The sequence below is a fragment of the Crotalus tigris genome, unplaced genomic scaffold, assembly GCF_016545835.1.
Source record: "Crotalus tigris isolate CLP2741 ecotype Arizona unplaced genomic scaffold, ASM1654583v1 scf7180000024282.1769268, whole genome shotgun sequence".
In the NCBI taxonomy this organism is placed as follows: domain Eukaryota; kingdom Metazoa; phylum Chordata; class Lepidosauria; order Squamata; family Viperidae; genus Crotalus; species Crotalus tigris.
Genome location: NW_024100454.1, coordinates 1,420,818 through 1,443,234, shown reverse-complemented (window position 1 = coordinate 1,443,234; position 22,417 = coordinate 1,420,818). Strand labels below are relative to the sequence as shown.

The following is a 22,417-nucleotide window of genomic DNA, read 5'->3' as shown; positions in this document are numbered from 1 at the left end:
TTGGTCTTGAAAAAGGACAACAGTTTTGAGGAATGGAGACAACCTTTCTTGTAGCCCCTGAGGCCAGGTAGTGCAACAATAAGATAGATTACACTGAAAGATTAGGGGCCCCACTCTCAATATCAAATCTTTATCAAGGAATTCAGATTCTACAATGTTTATATTATAGAACTGATTTATTTATAAGCTTAGCTTATATATGGTTCTTCAGTAGGATTCAGGAGACTAGAGGTTAGCTTGTCCTTATGCTTGAGGACAACATACAGGTAATAGCTATAAATTCAAGACACCCGTTAAAGTTACACAGAGACAGTTAAAACATAATATGTATCTCACGAATAGCCAGAGTAATAAATTAGGCAGCCATGTGCAAAACAAAAAATTACAAAAAAGTGTAGCAGACTGATTATATTGAAAAAAAGAAATCTAAGTGCTGTTTGGATGTGGCGCCTTTGTGGTTGTATGTGGAGGGCTACCTGTGTACCCTACAACAATAAAATTGTATTCCTGGAATCCTTGCTATGCCTATTTCTTGACCTGATGTGTCTCAAAGGGTTGACCCATTGATTTTTTTAACATTGAAAACAACAACAAAAGTCCCAGCCAAAATGCCAAATGAAACCATCAATCCAAAAAGGGTTGAGGACTACTGTTTAAGTCTTTCCCTGGCCTTGGAAACCAGCCTGAGTTTTAGGTTGCCTGATGAATTTGAACTTGTTTGGCTGACTTTGCAACAGATGTAAAAGAAACATAAAAGTTGTTCTCCTCAATCAATCAATAGCTATTAGTGATAGAACTCTCCACATTCAAAAGGTAGCAGAGCATCTTTTGGAAGAAAACACATGATTTCTGCTTATTAGTATTATAATCTGGTGATAAAATGTTCAGGCTATTTATACGTTAGGGGCTAAGAACCAGGTTATTCTTATATTCACTTCTTGGAATGCCTTAAGTGAGCCATGGAAGAACACTGGATAGCACTCACACAAACATTTGATAGATGCATTATGTTATCACCTGCATGTACCAAAGGGGTGAACTTTGTATTGCAATAATGCAACTCCAAAATTTGTCATTTTGATTAAAGTTCCTGTCTGCAAATGTTGTTGCCAAGCAAATTACAGCGGAACAAAAGCCATGTAAGTTTTTTTTTTTTTTTGCTCCTGGAGAAAATATGAGGCATAACTCTAATAAATAACAACCTGAGACAGAGATGGAGAAGGATTTTCAACTTTGGGAGCTTAAACATATCCTTTGAGGGTTTTTTTTTTTAAGATATCCCAAATGGATCTTTTTTTTTTAATGCACTTTTAGAATAGAAGTTCCATCTGGACTAAGATTTAATAGATGTGATTTCTTTCAATACTATATATATTTTCTTTATATCACCTTTGATGCAAACACTTCAATATTTATTGGTTAATTAGTTAAGTAGTAGACCCAGGCAGAACTGCTTGAAAAAGTGTGAGGGACAAATCAAAAAGTAAAGGAAGCCACAACAAAAACCCTTCTTTTGATTTCACTAAGTGTATTTAAATTAATTGTACTTAATATTCTTGTATTTTCAATATATTTAATAAGCATCTCTGATGTCATTGCACATCCTAGATTTAGGGACAACTCCTGGAGCGGTCCTGTGGCACCTCAGCCAGGACTATCAGGGATGACAATCCTAAAAGTTTCCATCATTAAAGTTATGTGAATCTAAGAGTCACTGCCCCCTTTTCCCCCAGGCTTCTTTGAAAATGTGGATGGGTTGCTTTAGTTAATATAAGGGTTGCTAAGCTTGCAGAACATCTGAATAATTTCTTTGGAATTATTTTCAAAGCATTCAAAAGCCAAGAATCTAACTCTTCTCTCATTTAGAAGTCCCTTGTACATTCTGTTTCTCATCAGCACTTCTTATCACTAGGCCAGTGGTGGCAAACCTATAGCACGGGTGCCAATAGCGGCACTCATAGCCCTCTCTGTGGGCACGTGCACCATCGCCCAGTCCTAGGCCTTCAGCTGGGTTTTATAAAACCTTTTCGCTTTTGTGTGCAAAAAAAAAAAAAAGGTTCAATCATCAGTCAATTTCAACTTCTCGCGGGGAAAAAAAAGATCTTGCAAAGTTGGAATTGATTGGTTGAACATTTTAGATCCACTCAGTCTGCCGTTACCACTGCAACCATACCCACCCAATGGGCCACACCTACCCAACTGGCCACACCTACTCAATGGGCCACACCCACCCAGCACCCGACGATGCATAAGTGGGTTTTGCATTGCAGTTTGGGCACTCGGACTCTAAAACATTCGCCATCACTGCACTAGGCACTGATGCCAACAGAAATTTGGAAGGGAAACAACTCTTTCCAACCTTCATTTTTTCCCTCTTGAAATTGACACCCTCACTGCTTTACATATATGTGGCTTTAGATGAGCAATGCTGATTTAAATGGATAAGTCTAATTCCATTAGATTTCTTTACGTCCTCCTCTGAGGAGAAACTTCTACACGCATGACAATAATGAAAAGGAAATTCAGGAATCCGGAACTGTGGAGGATAGTAATTGGGGATGATGATGCAAAACCAATGAAGGGGGGGGGGGAAAGCATCTTATAGATGGATGCTTTTTGGTGTTATGCTGAATTTCTGCAACTTGCACAATTATAATAGAGAAGGAATTAATGAAGTAAGAAATGGATCTCTCTAAAATTGCCAATTTTCTTCTTCATATTTTAACGTTGTATTGCATGGAAAAATCATCCTGAATTTCAGGGAACCAGCTCCAATGATTATTAGAGAGAAAGAAAAAAAATCTATCTGGATTATTGCTTTCTTCACTGTTCTAAGACAATTCTCCTATTTAAAAGTAAGTTATTGAGGGAACAAATTAGTTTTTCCTTCAGTTAAATGTAGTATATTTTTTGAGTAAACAATATCCTGCCATGGCTGTCCACATGGTATTGTCAAAAAAATTCAGATGGCAGTCACAATATCTTGGAGGAATTCTGACAATGTGCTTAAAAATAAGTTAAGGCACTATTATGGCTGCCATCTTGACTTTTTAAACTTCATATGAGGACACCCGTGTTGTTCATAATATATCTCAGGAGTATATCCCTAATCTTTGGCTTTCAAAAGTTAGTCTCCTGATCTGTTTCTTTCCAATAGTAACAACTATTTCTCAACAAAAGCTATTATGTCTCAAACAAAATGAAACTGGGCAATAGGACAGCCAGATTCAAGGATTTCTTACACAAGCATATTTGTAGTATCATTGTCAACACTCTATCGTTTGCAATATGCAAAATTTAATACCTCTTTTTCAAGAAAGTCCGGATTTCTGAGGGGGGAGAACAGCTTTTGAAGGAAGCAACATAATTTTCATTGTGTCATTGTTACAATAATCATTTGTTTCTTATTATTTCTTTTGCCATTCAAAAACCAAAGTGAACTCTCTTATCTCTGGCTTGTCAGGGTGAAAGTTTGATACATGTAATTTGAAACCACTTTGATACAAAAAGATTGTTGGTCAAAGTCTCTCAGAAATGAGGAGTGTGAATTTACAAAGTTGGAAATGCTGACAGGGCTCAGCATGAGATCATGTCCTTCTGAGTAGAGGAAATAGAAGGACACCAAGTTTCTGGAACTGAGGAAGAGAAACTAAACTTCAAGCACTATGGATCAATTTATTATGTCTTGTAATCGGAATCATATTTCTTTAACTAGCAAAATTGATGTTAGAGTGCGTAGCTGAGTAATCTTTTCAAAAACATTGTAAAAAAAAATCCCCAAAACTCTGTCTTGTACAAAGACACCTGCACATGTTTCTCAATAGCTGTTCTCTTGCTAAAAAGGTACAATATACAAAGTTCATGATCTTTATACAAGATTAGCTATTTCATATTCAGAAACAGTTGCTGGTTGGCTCTAGTATTCCTGCCAATTATTTAACCATGAAGCAATGTATAGATATCGAAACTAATTCATTACCACTGATAATGAATTATCAGGCTTGATCTTTCCATGCCACATAATTTTTGGGGGGGAGGGGGGAATCAGGAGACCAGGGTTAAAAAGCTCCTAGAACAGTTCAATGCAGCTCACAAAACATCCACTTGTTGGTATATTATTACAATCAGCCTGAGTCGATCGACTGTAGGATGAGGAGCCTGCATTGAAGGTTTTGGGCTGTAATTTATTATGCGGGTTCCAGTGCAGTTTAATAGAGTATTAATGACTTCTCAGTTTAGGCTGAAGAAGAGTGACTGGCCCAAAGTCATCAAGCTAGCTTCCATGCTTATGTAGGACTAGGGTCAGGTTGACCCAACTTTATCATTGCACTACCTTGGTTCTTAAGCTTTTATATACTACTGGAAAAGTTCAGATTGTTCCCTAAAGACAAGGTAATAAAAGCCACAGAATTTCATGTGCTAATTTTCAAGGACAAGCCACCATTTTGTGCCTGGATAATGCAATTTGGAAAAAATATTGTGAAATAAATAAATAATATAAATAATATAAATATAATATAATATAAATAATATAATATATAATATAAATAAATAATAAATAAATAAAGAGAGTCTTTAGTATTTTGACAGATTTGGAGGGGTTGGGAGTTTTATTAAAATAGCTTAAGACTATTAGAAATCTAAGGCACTTATTATGCATCTTCTTTAAAAAAACAAAAACAAAAAAAAACAAAATTGTGTCCAGGATGATTCAATGGTTTCTTCTGAACAAAAAGGCTAGAGACAGTATCTGAATCTCTGGCCACAGACCATTCAATGCTGTGCTTAAATGTATAGAGACATTTTTAGAAGTACATACCAGATTCTAATTTTTTAATCTCCTCCTGAAGTATGTTTTGCGTTTGCCTTTTTACCTTATTTTTTTTTTGCTGTATAAGCTATCGCTGTGCCTCTCAAATAAGCTTTAGCGGTATCCCAAATAGTCTGTAATGATGTTTGTTGTTTTGTATTTTCATTAAAAACCAATTCTATCTCCTTTCTAATCCTTACAATAAATTCTTTTTCCTTTAAAATGTGGGAATTCAACGTCCACCTTCTCCTTGCTTTTTTCTGCCCTTTCCAAACTATTTTCAGGGGGTTATGGTCAGCCCATGTGTTTGGCATCATTTCTGTCTTTTCTATATCCTGATTTATCTCTTCATTCATCCATGCCATATCTAGCCGAGACCAAGATTTATGTGGATTCGGAAAAAAAGTATATTCCTTTTTTGGGGGGGTTCCGTTTCCTCCATTGATCAGATAAATTAAGTTCACGTGCCAAATCAAAAAATGCCCTTGGTGATATTTTCCATTTCTTTTTATTTTTCATATTACTAATATAATCATTTTTACATTCACTACCGCATTGTAGTCTCCCACAATATACACATTTCCCTGTCCAATTTCTATAAGTTTTTCATGTAGCATCTTATAAAATTCTTTCTGGTTCTCATTTGGTGCATATATTGTCACCAATAACCATGGTTTCTGCTCGGTTTGTATTTCTAATATTAGGACTCTTCCATCTGTGTCTTGGTATTTCAATTTAACATTTATATCTTTCCTAATATAAACCGCTATTCCTCTCTGTTTTTGTTCCGGAAGTGCTATATATAATACTCCTAATTTCAGAAATTCTAAATATTTCTTATGTTGCTCTTTTATGTGTACCTCTTGTAGATAAGTTATGTCTCTATCTTGTTTTACTAATTTTGTTAATATTTGTTTTCTTTTAACCAGTGCATTTAATCTATTAACATTAATTGATATTAATCTAATCTCCTCTTCCGTTGCTCTAATTGTGTGTTCTACTTAAGTGTTTGTCTTGTTCTTGGACCTACTCCTCTTTCTTTCCTTTGTCCTTTTCCTTCCTTTCTTTCTACCTCTCGCTCTGTTTCCTTTGGCTCCTGTTGTTGGTCTTCCTGGCTTCGATTCTAATTCTTCCTTGCTACTATTCTCTTCTTCCATCCCTTCCAACTGTTCACAGAAGTCTCATGCTTTGTCTACAGTGTCTATCTTAACCTTAGAATTGAAATTACAAAGGGAACCCCAGGATGAATGGATTAAAATGGAGATGGTTTTGGCTAAACATAAATTCAATATGATAGACCAAGAGGAAATGGCAAGAGAAGTGAAAATAGCAAGACAATTTTTTTTTGAACATGCAAACAAACCGGGGAGATGGCTTGCTTATAAATTAAAAAAAGAGAAGGAAAAGAGACTCATTCAGGAATTACAAGATGAAAATGGAGAGTTGCAATATAAAATGGATAAAAAGAAAGAAATAATTCAAAATTATTTTGGGTTACTTTACAAAAAAGAGGAAATAGACGTGGAGAATACTAAACAATACTTAAAGGCTAATGGTTTGCCAGAATTAAAGAAAAGGCAGAATATTGAATAAGGAAATAACTGCTTTAGAATTGAGAACCGCAGTGCAAAAACAAAAAAATAATAAAAGCCCAGGGCCAGATGGACTTCCAGGGGAGGTATATAAGACTCTTTATGAGGATTTTGAAACGATACTATTAGAAGTGTACAATCATGTGTTGGAGAAAGCCAAATTACCCGACTCCTGGACAGAAGCTAATATATCTCTTATCCCAAAAGAAGGTACAGACCCCAAACAGATAAAAAATTATAGACCAATCTTGTTGAACACAAGCCTACAAAATTTTTATCACTATAATTGTGGAAAGATTGAAGTTAATATTAAATGATATAATACATTCAGATCAAAATGGTTTTTTATTCACAAGACAAATTAGGAATAACACGAGAATGGTGTTAAATGTCTTAGAATATTATGAAGCGAACCCTGAAAAACAGGTGGCTCTAATATTTTTAGATGCCCAGAAAGCATTTGACAATCTTAGTTGGCAGTTTATGTTCCAACAATTGAGGATATGAAATTTGGAGGGAAATTTGAGAAAATGATAAAGGCAATACACATGATACAAAAGACCAGAGTGATAATTAATGGGGACAATACAAAAAATTTTGAAATAAGCAAAGGAGTAAGACAGGGATGTCCAATGTCACCTCTACTTTTTATTTTGACTTTAGAAGTGCTATTAACCCGAATTAAAATTAACAAAGAGATAAAAGGACTACAGGTCAAGACAGAAGAATACAAGACACAGGCATTTGCGGATGATTTGGTTTTCTTTATAGAGGACCCCTAGAGAGAGGAAATATTCTAATGAATGAAATAGAAAAATATGGAACAGTGGCAGGACTAAAAGTTAATAGAGAAAAAACTAAAAGTTAGTAAAAAATATAACTGAAAAACAGAAAAGGAAATTAGAAGAAGACTTGGGACTGCAAATTGTAAAAAAGATTAAATACTTAGGAATTTGGCTTACTATAAGATGTTCTTCAATAAAAGAGGGTAACTATAAAAAATTGACATCACAAATGAAAAAAGATCTAGAGGTCTGGGGAAAACTACAATTATTATTATTAGGAAGGATTTTGGTGATTAAAATGAATATATTACCAAAATTATTATATTTATTTCAAATAGTCCCAATAAAATTGGAGAATTTTTTTTTTGAAGAATTAGACAAAATGATTAACAAATTTATTTGGTCGGGTAAAAAGCATGAATAAATATCAAAATGCTACAAGATAGTAGAAGTAGAGGTCGCCTTGGGCTCCCAAAATGGGAAACTTATTACCAAGCAACTGGGTTACTTTGGATTAGAGATTGGATAAATTTAGATAATAAAAGGCTTTTAATGATTGAATGACATGATCTACAGGCCAGTTGGCATGCTTTCTTGTGGGGAAAATACAAGAAGACACACACATATTTCTACCGGTATCAGATAAGAGATGCGCTGATTTGGATATGGGAAAAGGTTAAAAAGAAACATTATATGAAAATCCTAAACTGGGCCTCACCGATGGAGGCAATGATTCATCCAAACACATTGGATAAAAAAAAAGATGATTAGATATAAAGATTTATTAGATAACCAAGGAAATCTTAAATCAAGGGAAGACTTAAAAGAACAGGGAATAATTATTGATTGGTGGCCAAACCTACAGATACAGTCAAAATACAGTAAAGACATGAAAGAATATGGAATAAACTGGGTATCACATCAATTGGATAAAATGCTGACAGGTAAAGAAGGAAAATTTCTAACAAAAACTTACAAATACCTACTAGAGGTAGAATTGGAAGAAGAAGTAGTAAAAGGGCCAATGATAGCATGGGCAAGAAATGTGGGCCGGAATATAGAATTGGAAGAATGGGAAAGAGTATGGAATAAAAATTGGAAACTAACATTGTCAACTGCATATAAGGAAAATCAATATAAAATGTTCTATAGATGGCATTTAGTACCGGCAAGATTGGCTAAGATGTACAAAAATATGAATCCAGATTGCTGGAAATGCAAAAATAAGGAGAGAACATTTTACCATATGTGGTGGCAGTGCCCCAAAGCAAAGATTTTTTGGGACAGATAAGGAGATGGATACAGGAGATAACAAATACACAAATTGAACATAAACCCGAATTATTTTTATTAGGTTTAATTAATCCAAAGATCAATAAACAACTCCAATACATCATTGTACACATAACAGCGACTTGCATTGTGTACGTGCAATCGGAAAAGATACCAACAAATGAGATGATCATTCATAAGATATTAGAATGTGCAGAAATGTACAAGCTTACTTTAGAAATAAAGAACAAGGAAACAACAAAATTCTACGAGATATGGAATAAATGTTATGTTTGGCTAGAGCAGAGAAATAAAAATGTATGATATTTTATGTAAATAATTGTAAATAATATGTATGAGATATATAACACAGTACTGTTAAGGAAAAAAATGTATTTTTATTTTAATTTGTTTGTTGTAATGTAAAAAAAGGAAAATAAAATAAAAGAAGTACATTCCAGAATTTAGTTTTAGTAGATGACAGCACCTGCTTGGTGCTATATGGGCTTGGAAGCTAAGCACAGCTAGGCCTGGCCAATGCTTGGAGATTGTAGGGAAATTGCATCATTGTGTTAATGAAGTTGTTGGACTCAAGGGAGAACTTGTCTTTACTTTCCTAGAATCTAATCACTTCTGCAGATCTGATGATTGTGCAAAGATTCTCAAGAGTTCTCTTCATTGTTATTGATGACCTCAATGATAAACAGTGTGTTTCTGTCATTCAGGAAACTTTTAAAAATCTTCTAAAATGGGATCTTGTCTGCTGTACCAAAGGATTGTCAGCTTTAGAGGTTTCACTGATGGCCTCTTCAATTTGTACTGAAATCTGCTTCTAAGAGAAAAGACCCAAAGAAGGAAGAAGGAAACTTTGCAGCTGGTATCAATATTGAGACTGGAAGAACATGGAGCAGGTAAACTGGAGAAAACTGGAACATGCAATCATCAGATCAAGAAATTCTATCAACTGCTGGGCAAAAGCCTTCAGCCACCCATAATGCATACAGTTACATGATGTTCTTCAAGACTGAATAAGTCATTCAAGCAAAACAAAACATTCCTTCAGAATGTGGATTTCTGGGAGAATGGCCAAACTGGATGTCTGGTTAACAAAGCTGTTCTATTATATAATAGAAATGTAAAGCTTTATGTAAACTGAAAGATGATTAACAGAGACTATTCATGAAAAAAGCAGGGTGGGGTAGTGAAGAGAAAAATGGATCTGATCAGCGTAAACGTTATTAGAGTCCAAGCTTGTAACTCAGGTATTATAATCTGAACATATACAATAAGTGTCAACCCAGGGGAGTTTGTTGCCTGGGACAGAAAAGTGTATAATCAAGTTATTTTAGAACCTGGAATTTCAGCTAACAAGCAGATATCAGAGAAAGTTGCCTCACTCTGTCTAATGCTAGAACTCCTCTATTATTTTTCTATTAAGATGCTAACTTCAAAAGCTCACTTTAAGCTGACTTTAAGAATTAACCAATAAGGTTATAAAGAAATAAATGATATAAATCGTGGCTGACACTTAGCCCCCTCCAAAACAAATCAACCATATCCCTCCTAATCCTTTTTTGAAGGAAGGCATACTTCTGGATTCAGAAGCTATGAAAGCTTGGGCCTGGTTAATATTTAAGAGACTTAGATTATTAGTACAGTCCATTTTTTTCTTATTTTATTTCATCCTTGCCTGTCCTTTTGTTAAAAAATTGTAAATTAAATTATAAATTTTAAGTTGCTTGATGACTAACACTTTAATCCAAAACAGAACCAATGTCTCCTTCTCCTGCATAAATCATCTGGAGTGGATTGACTTTTGCAAGAGATGTTTTATCAAAATGTTGTCATGACAAGACAGCTAAGATTACATTCCAGTTCCCTCTGGGTTTCTCTTTAAATTGTTTAAGAATATATTTGATGTATTATCTGGTATACAGTTCCAATCCTTGCAAACCCCTTAAGAGGAAATCTAATATTCATCTCTGTCTAGTGTCTTTATGTATCATTATCATATATATAATTATACTGAATTTCCAGTGATCTTGTGTCAAATACTTGTTTTTCAGTTTCACTCAACTCACGTGATTATTGAATTTACAAAATTATGAAGAAATGAGGGAAGTCCTTGAATTTTTTTGTGAAGGAAAAGTGGACACTGCTATATATTTTAATGAAATATTCCAAAATAAGTTTAAAAACCCCATGCTCATCACCAGGCTAGAAAGAACATTTATTTCCTGAGTGCCCTGTTTTGAGGAATAGTAGATAAAAGGTATTCAAAGAATAATTTAACTACCAGAAGTCTTGGAATATCTTAAAAACCAAAACGTGCAGCAGCACAAGCTTTCACGGACCTCAGTGTGAGTGGGTGAGAATGGGTGAATCCTCAAAATAACTTTCTAAGTTAGCTAATATCTCACTCTACTTCCTACATTTCATTTCCATATTTCCTCTTCCCCCAAAAGACAGCTGTCAGTCATCCTGTCCAGGAAAGCAGAGGCCTTAATAAATGTATTACCGTAGTTCTTAAGATGCCACAAAACATGGATGATTTTACTGCAACAGACCCTCCTTGGACCCCCGGAGGAGGCTGTCCAAACACTACTCGGTGTTCCTATGTGGTAACTGGGGAGGGGGGGGAAGGGCAGAATTATTGTGTGGAGGGTGTCGCTATTTTCTCAGATGTGTAATGATACCAGGGGAGACCAGCGCTGCCTGAGGACTGGCCGCCTACAAAACTTGCGACTACCATCGTCGTTCCCTGTGATCTCCTGACAGGGAGGCTGGGATCACTTCTCGCTCTTCGCTTCATAAAGAAACCAGAGGCGATCCTTCTCCGCCGTCCCCCCCCCCCCATCCCGGAAAACCTCAAGCTGAGCTCCCTGGAAGTGGCAAAAGCAGGGGAAGCGGGGGCTCTCAACAGGTCTGCCCCCCTGCCCTCTCCCACCCCCCTTCCCCGGCCCGTAATCCTCACCAGTTGCCGGATCCGATAATGCAGACCTTCAGAGGAGGCATGGTGGCGGAGGTGGTGGCGGCGGCGGATGATGGTCCGCGGTTGTGATCTCCAGGAGAGCCGCGGTTGCACCGGCTCACTCAGCTTCGAGTCGTGCGCTCTCCCGCTTGGAGCGCCTTGACGGCGGCTGACACCCGCCCACCTGGAAGCCGCGCCCGCCGCCTGGTCCCGAGATCCAGCTCGCAGGGGAGGGAAGGCGGCCCTGCGGAGCAAGGAGAGAAGAGCGGGATCAAAGCGAGGCCAGGGGCCGAGGCCGGCGAGGAAGGGCGGGTTCGGTCCCCGCTGGCTGCGCGCGTTTGTGTGGATGCGTGGTTGGAGCCAAACGTTCCCCCGGGGGAGATCCCGGACGGGAAGAGGAGCAGCCGAGTGGGAAAGGAGCAATGGCATATAACGGGCAAGGGAGGGGCAAATATAAAACGCAACAGAGCTGCTTGTGCCGCCTTTGAGGTTTTGTGCCTGCTGGGGAGAGGTGGCAAGAAGGTAACAAGCATGTGTGCCCATGATGTTGCCATGATGTCCAAAGAGTCTCTTCCCGTTAAGGATGTGGTGGTAGTGGGGGAGGACTCTCATTGCACAAGAGAGCCGCAGAAGCGGTTCTTGGCTAGTTAAGGCGCCGCTGCCTTGAGCATACCGTGGGTAAGGTAGAATGGCCACACACACTCGGACAGAGAGAGAGAGAGAGAGAGAGAGAGAGAGAGAGAGAGAGAGAGAGAGAGAGAGAGAGAGAGAGAGAGAGAGAGAGAGAGAGAGAGAGAGAGAGACTGGCAGAGCAAGAGAACACCTTCCTCTTGGGGTGGGTGCCATCTGTGCTGTTCCCTGCCGAGAGATAATGGAGCAGCCAATGGTCGCGCGTTCGAACTTTCTCCTGTGCACAATTGGCGTTTCCCACTCGTGCCCGTGGCTGCGGAAGGGGCGAGAAACAAACGGGGCTGTTTCACTCCTTTCGCGGTCTGCTTTATTAGCTATTGGTTCCATGAAGATTGGGGACTTAACTGCCAGAAGTCCTTGATCTAACTTGAGATGGTGCAATTATTTACATTCGGAGAACTGGAGTGGAATTCACTTTATCAAAGCAATCCTTCTGCTGCGGAAGAATGAAGGTTTAATAATGTTTTTATCGCAATTTATATATTTGATATATATATTAATTGCAAAAATGTTTGTTCCAAAGAATGTTGACCATTCTCCAGCAATACCAGATACTTTGTTAGTGTTACATCCACCTTTTCTCCGAGAGTTCAAAATGAAATCTTCTCAAGATTAGGCTGAGAGAGAGGAATTGTCTCAAAGACACCCAATAAGATTGGGTTGATTCCCCCAGTCCTAATTCAACACCTTAACAATCACATTATACTGAATCATGACACAGTAACATCCCAAACTGAAACATGGCAATTATGTTGAATAATTAAAATTCCTACTGTGCAGCATTTCAAATCAGGGAAAGAGGAGAGCATCCTTCATAGGTTCTGTTTTCAGCTTAAATATTCAGAGACTAGATGAAGTCTCAGATTTTAAAATAAAGGAAATACCACTTTGAAAACCAGAAGGCAGCGCAAATGTAATCTCAACTATGTGTGCTAATCATTATTTGGCTCTTCAAAGATACATCTCTGTACCCTGAACTTTGGTTCCTCGATCAGTTAAGATTGCTTCTGTGTAAAAAGGCTGCGATGGGATGAGAAATACATTTGCACAACAATGATAAAATTAATCTGTTGGGTTCAGCAGCCACTGGAGTTCAAGCAGAATGAGTCATTCCAAAGTAGTAAAAAAAAAAGATGAGTATTTTCTATTTAGTGAAAAATTATAGGTTTCATTTTTGGGAACTTTTGCCTATATATCAATTCTTGTTAAAGCAATTCAACATGGAACTTATTGTCTTATAACAATTACAGCCTATTGTCATGTTTTGCGCACAAAGAAAAGGCAGCGATAACCTCCCATATGTCCTGTTTGTGATCTTCCCATGTTCATGTATGGAAAAGGAAGAGACTCAACATGCATCCTTTAGTTTGAAACAGTAAAGCAGTTCTTACATTCTGAAGCTCTGAAATTTCTAAAGCAACAAAGCAGTTTGTAATTAAATTTTAAATCTGTGAAATTTTAAAACACCAGTATTTTTCCTTCTGTTCCCTTGCAAGTACAGGGTCTGTTTTTTTTGTTTTTTTTTTTTTCAGATCAACCAAACGCTGATCTATTGGTCGCAATAGGAACTGACTGGCAGGCTTGTCTTCAAAGCCTAATTAATGTGGGCTGAGTGAGTGTGATTGCATAAGACAGGACTAGAACTCACAGTCTCCTGGTTTCTAGCCAGTGCCTTATCCACTAAACCAAATTGTCTCCCTAACACTGGAAGACCCCCAGTATCAGCCTATGATAGGTTGCTGACAAAGTCATTTTTCAGCTGAAGTTACAACACATTGCTTACACAGCATTTTTTCCCAGTTTAGTATTCTAATTTCCAGCCTAGACAAAAGAAAGGTGGTTGATTAGGGAAGAAGAGCTCAGGATTGGGACTCAAACACCCCCCCACCCCCACCCCCGGCTTGGCATGGCCACATCTGCAGGCAAATCCACACCACACCACGGGCCTGGAAAACTGATCCAGACTATCTGAAAACAAAACTCTGCTCATAGAGCATTCTGCTAAAGGGACAAGAGAGAGATTTCTTGTTGACTTGCCCTTTCTTGTAGATTCCCATATTCCTGCTCCTGGGGATTTGTTGCCTACTCTGATTTTTCAGAGAAGCGTTTATCTGAACCATTTGCTGACATTTTCATCATTTTCTGATTCTATTATTAAGGAAGGTGAGTTGGCTGAATGAGTCATAGAGGGTGCTGTGACACCAACAGATAATTGGCCTGTGGGAGGGCAGAAGCTGCTCGTTCTTGAATCCCACTGATGAGGACACACTCACTATCTGTGATAAAGAACCTGTAAAAGGAACTGAGAATCAGGGCAAAGGACAGAAAAAGTTGAAATTAGAATTCACCAATTATCTTGAACACCAGCCACATTGACCTCATTTTTCTGTTTGGTATCACTTCATTCAAACACATTAGCCTGGTTAAAAAAAAAAAACAACTTTGAAACTTCTTTATAAGCTTGACCTGGCATGGGAAAGGAAATGCCATTATTGAGTGATCTAGAGCCAGCTTGGTTTAGTGGTTAAGGCCCCAGGGTAGAAAGAGGGAGACCATGAGTTCAAGTCTTGTCTTAGCCATGAAAGCCAGCTGGGTGACTTTGGGCCAGTCAGTTTCCCTCAGCTCAACTCACCTCACTGGGTTGTTGTGTGGCAAATAGGAGGAGAAAGGTGTATTGAGTATGTTTACCATCTTGAGTTGTTTGTAAAAAAGAATAAAGGTGGGATACAAATTAAATAAATAAATAATAATAATAATATTGCATTCTTTTTAAAAAAATGTTTATTGATTTTTAAAAATTACAATCTTTAAATGTTGTCTGGATTCACATATTTAACATTGATTTTTTCAATATAAGTCTGTTCAGTACTGCAGAATCCAGTATTTTTTCCCTGATCCTCCTTTCTTCCACATATTTTTTCCATTTTCCCCTCAGTTACAATTTTTGGTACTATTGGTGTATACAAAGTTAGATATAAACATCTTCATCATATTTTACTAATGTCATACAAATGCAATAATATCAATTCATAAATCAATATCCTGTTTTTTGTGCTCTTGTTGGGATTTGATTTGAAATATCTTTCTCAGTTATGGTTTTCTCAATATGAATTACATTTATATAGCTAAAAGTTTTATTCATATCAATCCTCCTCTTATTTTCATATTTCCCATTTCAAAAAGAAAAAGAAAAAATGCTATTTTAATTTTAAATCATATCTTTCATTATAAAAATCTAATTGTATCTAAGGGTCAACCGTTCTTTTAGTCTTATTCACGTAAATATTTAAACATATAATGCCCCCTCTAAAAGGTCAAATCTTCTTTTTTTAAAATCTAACTCTCACTTTCTTTCTTTGCCAAGTAGCTTTCCAAGCCAGGGCAATTAAGTCGCCCAGGAATTTTCTTTCTATTTTTGTGAAATTTGCTTGGCACGAGGAAGACAATTTCGGTATTTTGGGGGGAGAATTCTGCCCATTTATATTCCTTAAGCAACTCCCAGTTTCCTTCTCCCTCAGTTTCTCTTTTCATTCCTTGTCTCCCAAATTGTGGCATTTCCCCTAACAGCTCTATATTCATTTTTTAAAATCTTCTTCCTTGCCATCAGATGTATTTTGCAGACCTAAGGGGTAAAGGGTCTTTTGCATTTTCATTGTTATGGCTAAATCTTGCAGTATTTTGTTTGTATATGGTTATTTATATTTCTTCTTTTATCTCTTCCATCTCTAAATTTGTTCCCTCTGCTTGTCTTCTAGTTTCTGGTTTGTTTGTTCATACTTTGAAGTCGTTGCGTGGGAGTTTCTAGTTGTAAATTTAATTTGGAGATTTGCTCATTTATATTATCTAAATTGTTTTTAGTCTCATTATGTTTTTTATGTCCTCTTTGTATGCAAAAATTGTTTGGTGAATTAATTATAGCATAGAATATATTTCCTTCTGAAAGGTGTTTGTTTTTTCTTGAGGCATCATTCCTGGAGATCTTCTAGTATTACCAGTCTCAGTAAGAGTAGATCAAAGTTTCATCTAGTTTTCTGGTCTTTATGTGTAGCCTTTATAATCCCATAGGTTCCAGAGTATAGGTCCAGTCCTGAAAGCAATATTTTATAGTGATCGTTTATCTCAGGTATCGCAAAAGTTGTCAGTCAGGCAAGGTTGTAACCCACAATGTTCAAATTGTTCAAAATGTTCAACCTCCCTGAAAACAGCTCAAAAGTCTCTCCCAGCCAGGTGTAGTCCAAAGTTAAATTTTCCTTCTCTCCCACTAGCTCTTGAGATTAAAAATCCAAGGTCAGTAGGTGTTTATAGTCCAAGAAGGTCAGGGTGATAAGTATGCCAAAATATTTTCCTTTATTGCCAGCTGTTCTCCCAGGTTAGGAGTCACCAAGCAGCCAGGAAGCAAGTTATAGTGCTGTACACAAATCCACCACTAGATGTCATTCAAAGTTCATTTTCCACTCTTAAGACAAAGGATTTTTTTATATTTCACCTCATTTTTTTTCCAAAGAGAAAATCTTAACAATTATTTCAGTTCTCAAATTTATCAAAACTGTAGCTTTATGTTACTTCCATTTCAGTATTCTATGTTTCTGTCCCCCATAAAATTAAAATGCCACTTCTGGTTCACATTCGGAGGTTTTTAGCTTCTTGGGAGCCTTTCCCAGGAAATTTGGTTGTAAAACAGTAAAGAAAGGATCAATATTCTCACCCAGTTCCAAACATGCTGCTTATGATTTGCTAATTGGTGCTTTTTTTCTTCAGTTGTCAGCAGCTAATGGCTGGCCACAGGAATGTAGCCGGCCACAGGAATGTAGCTGGTCTTTCCCCTGCCGGTTTTCTTTGGATTGAATGAAAAAACCGCCATCTATTTGTGATCAGCGAGGTACCCCTCCTCTTCATAGCCTCTTCGGGGCAACTTTAGGCTCTTTTTAGGGCCCCCAGCAGGGTGAAATCAGATGTGGATGGCTGATCCCTGCCACTGCGACGCAAAACAGGAAAATAATAATAATAATAATAATAATAATAATAATAATAATAATAATAATAATAATATTGCTGCATTCTGTTGGAATGCTTGGCTTGGCTTGATATCACAGAATCCCCAAGTATTAAGCTGGGCTGACCTCTGTAGTATCTAAGTCCTAACTGAGGCATCCAGATGCTCTCACCTGCCAAATCTGTGTCTCTCTATATCAAATTAAAGTTGCCAGCTAAGGAATCCAAACTCTGTTTCCAACAGTGAGTGGCTAGAATTTTAAGTTCCAGAAGTGGTTACAATATAAAATATATCACAATCTTAGCCCAATGCCTGCAGCACTGAGTAGGTGTGCAGGCTGGCAGCACTCACCAGCCCAAAGGCAGAGGCGTGGGTGGTGCGGTTTTACTGCTGGCCACTGGCGAAGGGCCTTGGCAGGCCGGCAGGGGGGCACTCCGGCAGTTGCACGGAAGATCTGGGCTGACTCGCCCTCCGCCTGGCAGGAGCAGCCCAGCAGGGAAGCCCAGAGCAGCACGGCCAGGAGCAAAAAGAGCCCAGTGAGGCCAGCAGCACAGCCAGCCACTTGGCGGATGCATGGCACCCGATGCGGCCGAGAAATGTCCCAGCAGCAGTAGGGCTAGAGGCAGGGCTTGGAGAAGACCAGGGTTCACCAAGGGTTTGGTTTGTTGTGGCTGCAGGCAAGTAGGTGGTGGGATGGAGAGGGTGGGGCTGGTGGTAGCCGGTTCCACCAGCAGCCACTGGTGAAGGGCCCTGGCAGGCCGGTGGTGGAGGGTCGCTCTGGTGGTCGCACAGAAGATCTGGGCCAACTCGCCCAGTGCCAGGCTCGGCGCCCTTTCCACTGCTGCCCACCACCACACCAGTACCATACCTGGTCCACCAGCATGCTCTTGCCGCCACGTTGCTTCTCCACCCCATGCACAGGTCCCACCCCACCCCCATGCGCTCACGACCTACTGGTGCTGGTACCAGCAAAAAGTAACCACTCCCCAAAAGTAAGTCCTTCTGCTTATTTCAGAGCCCAAAAAAAGTAAGACAGGGTCTTACTTTCTGGGATACACGGTACTTATGCTCAAGATTGCAGTTTCTTTCTAGAGCCTTAATCAAAATCCTTTAATATTGCTTATTTACCCCTTGAGTAAGATGAATAAACATCAGTCAAAGTTTGGACACTTTTCCCCCACCCCTTTCGAACATTGTTTTAGAGGAGGGGTCTCCACACTTGGCAACTTTAAGACTTGTGGACTTCAACTTGCAGAATTCCCCAGCCAGCCAGTTTTAAAGTTGCCAGATTTGGAGACCCCTATTTTAGATAAATGGAAATCATAATCCACATTAATGGCTGCAAATATGAAAACCAGACTGTGGTGTATAATCCATGTCAATAAGCCTGAAACAAGCAGTTCAACGTTTATGTTTGTCCAGTGTCCATATTTCAATAATACGCCAGCAAATTAATGAGATGTTAGGATAGGATTAGGCAGTGGTTTTTTCGAAAAAAAAAAAAAGGTGCCGGAAATCACACACATCATACAACCCACCTTGCCTACCCTACAAGGTTCCATCCAAAAAAGCTACCGGAACTCCGTTCTGGGCGTTCTATGAGAAAAAAAAGCCCTGGGATTATGTATCTTTGCAGACAATAATTTGCTAAACCAGGAGTTCTCAACCTTGGCAACTTTAAGACTTGTGGACTTCAATTCCCAGAATTCCTCAGCCAGCTTTGCTGGCTGAGGAATTCTGGGAGTTGAAGTCCACAAGTCTTAAAGTTGCCAAGGTTGAGAACCCCTGTAAGCTAAACCAAAGATGGAATTACATAATATGCTAAACTACAAAATGTACTTTACATACAATCATGGCTGGATAATAAACCAGAACAAAATAAGTCATTTTGTGATTTAAATTTGATGTGGGAACCCTGTCAAAGTGAAACTGACAAAACATCTGGCAATGTGTCAGGCTGAGGTGCCCTCTGGGCATATGGGAAAAAGGCAAGATGGCACAAACTATTGAAATTATGTTCCGTTTATTTTGTATCACACTCATTTTTTATTTTGTAATTACATTTATAATCTACCTTTATTTTCTGCAAATCAAACCAACCTATATACAGGTAGGCCTCGAGTTACAGCAGTTCATTTAGTGACCATTCAAAGATACAATGACACTGAAAAAAGTGACATGCCCATTTTTCACACTTATGACTGTTGCAGGATCCTCATGATCATGCGATCAAAATTCAGATTCTGGGCAACTGGTTCATACTTATGACTGTTGCTGTGTCCCAGAGTCATGTGATCATCTTTTGTGACCTTCTGACAGGCAAAGTCAATGAGCAAGCCAGACTCACTTAACAACTGTTACTACTTATCAACTGCCGTGATTCACTTAACAACTGTGGCAAGAAAGGTCATAAAATAGGGCAAAACTTACTTAACAAATGTGTCACTTAACAACAGAAATTTTGGGCTCAATTATGGTCATATGAGCTGAGGTGGCGCAGCAGTTAGAGTGCAGTACTGCAGGCCACTTTAGCTGACTGTGTTCAGCAGGTCAGCGGTTCAAATCTCACCGGCTCAAGGTTGACTCAGCCTTCCATCCTTCCGAGGTAGGTAAAATGAGGACTCAGATTGTTGGGGGCAATGTAAATATATATATACATTGCTTACTGGTGTACACCGCTTAGACAGTGCTTGCACTTTAAGCGGTATATAAGTCTCATAAATAAATAAATAAATAAATATGTCGAGGACTACCTGTACCTAATAGTGCTGTGGTGGCGCAGTGTTTAGAATGCAATACTGCAAGCTAACTCTGCCCAGAACCAACAGTTCGATCCTGAGCAGCTCAAGGTTGACTCAGCCTTCCAGCCTTCTGAAGTTGGTAAAATGAGGACCCAGATTGTTGGGGGCAATACACTGACATTTGAAAACCTCTCAGAGAGGGCTGTAAAGCACTATGGAGCAGGATACCAGTCTAACTGCTGTTGCTATTTGCTAGACCATTCTTAGCATCCCTAGACAGAAAAGATGTCTAATTAGTATATAATCACCTTAAGACAAATGGACAGGTGTTTTAAAGCTGACACCACATTGGAAAACTCACAGAAGTTCAGAAGATGTGAGAGAGAAACTTGGCCCATAGAATTGCCAAGAGTTGGACACGACTGAATGGATAACATCATCATCATTTGTCAGAAATATGAACCCACAACTCTTTACACTCTACAAATCCCATTCTTCAAACTGGGAAATCAGTGATGCTCATGTAGCGTAAAGGAGTCTCAGTCTAGTTGAAGAAGGCAACAAACATTTTATCTGCTGTACATTTCCATCCAGCAATAATTCTTAGACCACATTACTATTCCTGCGCTCTCTCTCCTTAGTCCCAGTGTACTGTACACAGCAATTCCTGGCTAGCCAGGCATAGCATTGTGCCTTCTCAGCAGTTAATCTGCCAAGTATCAGAACCACGATTGAGGCCCAGGAAATTAAGTTAGAGTGGGTGGCATATGGCAGATGTAGAGATTCAGTGTTGCCATAGGAACTGGCATAAAAAAAATAGCAAGTAGGAGTAGTAAGAGCAAAGCTGTTTTGCAAGTACAAGAAGAAGAAACTCAACACATTTTGATGTGACTAATATAGCAATATAAGCGACAAGGTTGGAATGAAAATGAATGCCCCCAACTCTATAACTTTGGTTTAAACAGAGACATTTTGATAAATTAAAAGAAAATAATCTTTGAAATGAGCTCTTTTGCTACCTATATTTATTTACCCCCATAATCACTCATTACACAATTCTATGAACAATGGATAGGCTTCTTAATGCCACCACAAAGGAACCCCATGCTTTGTCTCTTCAGCCAAGTCCTCATGATCTTTTCCACCTGAATCAAACAAATGTCCACAAAGCCATTCCTTCAATGTTGGGAAAAGATAGAAGTCAATGACACCAGGTTTGAGCTGTATGGGTAAAATAGGGAGATCCAATTTTGCAATTGCTGCTTGGGTAGATCATGAAGTATAAGGCCAGCACTGTCCCATTACATCAATTTGTCCTGGTGCTTCTAAACTCTGATTTAATTGTTGTTTCAATGTTTTGAATAAAGCACTCTGTTTAATCATGTTCAAGAAAATCCACAGATAGCCCAAAAAAACGTAACCCTGAGTGTTTCCGAGGTTTGGGTTTTTAATTGTTTCTTCAGAAGCAATATTTTGTGATGAGATGAAGCTTCATTTCCAGGTCATAATGGTGTATCAGCTTTGCAAGGCAGTCCAGACAAGAAGCATGCCCAGATGAACTAATTCTACTTTATTGGAAGGTTTCATTAACAGAATTTTACAAGTCTGAAAGTACATTTCTCCCCCGTTGCCTTTATAGCGCAAGAAACTAGGAAAGATCTTTTCTGTTTGCCACAATCATATTCCTGTTGCTGGTTAAATTGTCTCTTATCCAACTATTCCTCTGGCTGTGGCTTTTCTCCATCTTCCAAAGTCATTCCTACATACTATTACATACTGTGAAGAAATTTTTTACAATTCTTCTAGCTTGACAACAATTGGTGCAATTTTCCACCCTTGGAACTTTTATTTCTATGTCAGCCTGAAGGAACTCATCTTGCATATGAAACTCATTGGTTGCTGTCACAGATCATTCTTGATCACACAAATCAGCTTTCCCCAGTTAGCCATCTGTATGGGGTTTTTTTTTAGTCCAGCAATGCACACTATTCATGTCAACACAGTCATCACATAAATAAGCTGTATTCTGTGGTGAATTTTAATTGGAAAGACTTCTTCGGTAGTCAAAATATTAGGCCATAACCATGGCTTATATTTACAATAGATAGGTTCACACAGGTTGCTAAGCCATGAGTGCTTTTATATTATTTAAGCCCAACGAATGTGATTTATTGAGTTTGTCATAGCAAGTTATACAAATACTGCCAATAATATTTATTCAATAAATCTTCAATAAACAAACTAAGGTAAGTTTCTATGCTGGTGTCCATTTCCAGGCCTTAACCTAATTTATTTTGAAAAAAACAGTTAATTTCCCACAATAATACTTAGTGATCTGTTTACTTTTCTTTGTTCTCTTTTAATAATATAGTTCTGGAAAATTTTACTACTCTAACCCATCCCTTGGAGGCAAATGTCAAACATAAATAAGTCACATTTATAAACTTACAGCTCTACCCCTCTGATAGTTGGATGGTTGTTATCAAGGAAATATTTAAATTTCTCCAAAGCGCACTGAAATGCAAACCATAAAATAAACTCTTTGGCATAGTAGTAGTTTAAT

At 38.3% G+C, this 22,417-nt stretch overlaps 1 protein-coding gene across 1 annotated transcript in view; it reads right to left on the bottom strand.

Moving 5' to 3' along the window:
* Window positions 1-22,417, bottom strand: part of LOC120299218 (glycerol-3-phosphate dehydrogenase 1-like protein) — a 67,419-nt gene that overhangs the window by 17,422 nt on the left and 27,580 nt on the right. Inside the window, exon 3 of the mRNA XM_039323809.1 lies at window positions 11,434-11,674. Within this exon, the coding sequence (XP_039179743.1) occupies window positions 11,434-11,474 (41 nt within the window). The 5' untranslated portion in view covers window positions 11,475-11,674. The remainder of the gene's footprint in view (window positions 1-11,433; window positions 11,675-22,417) is intronic.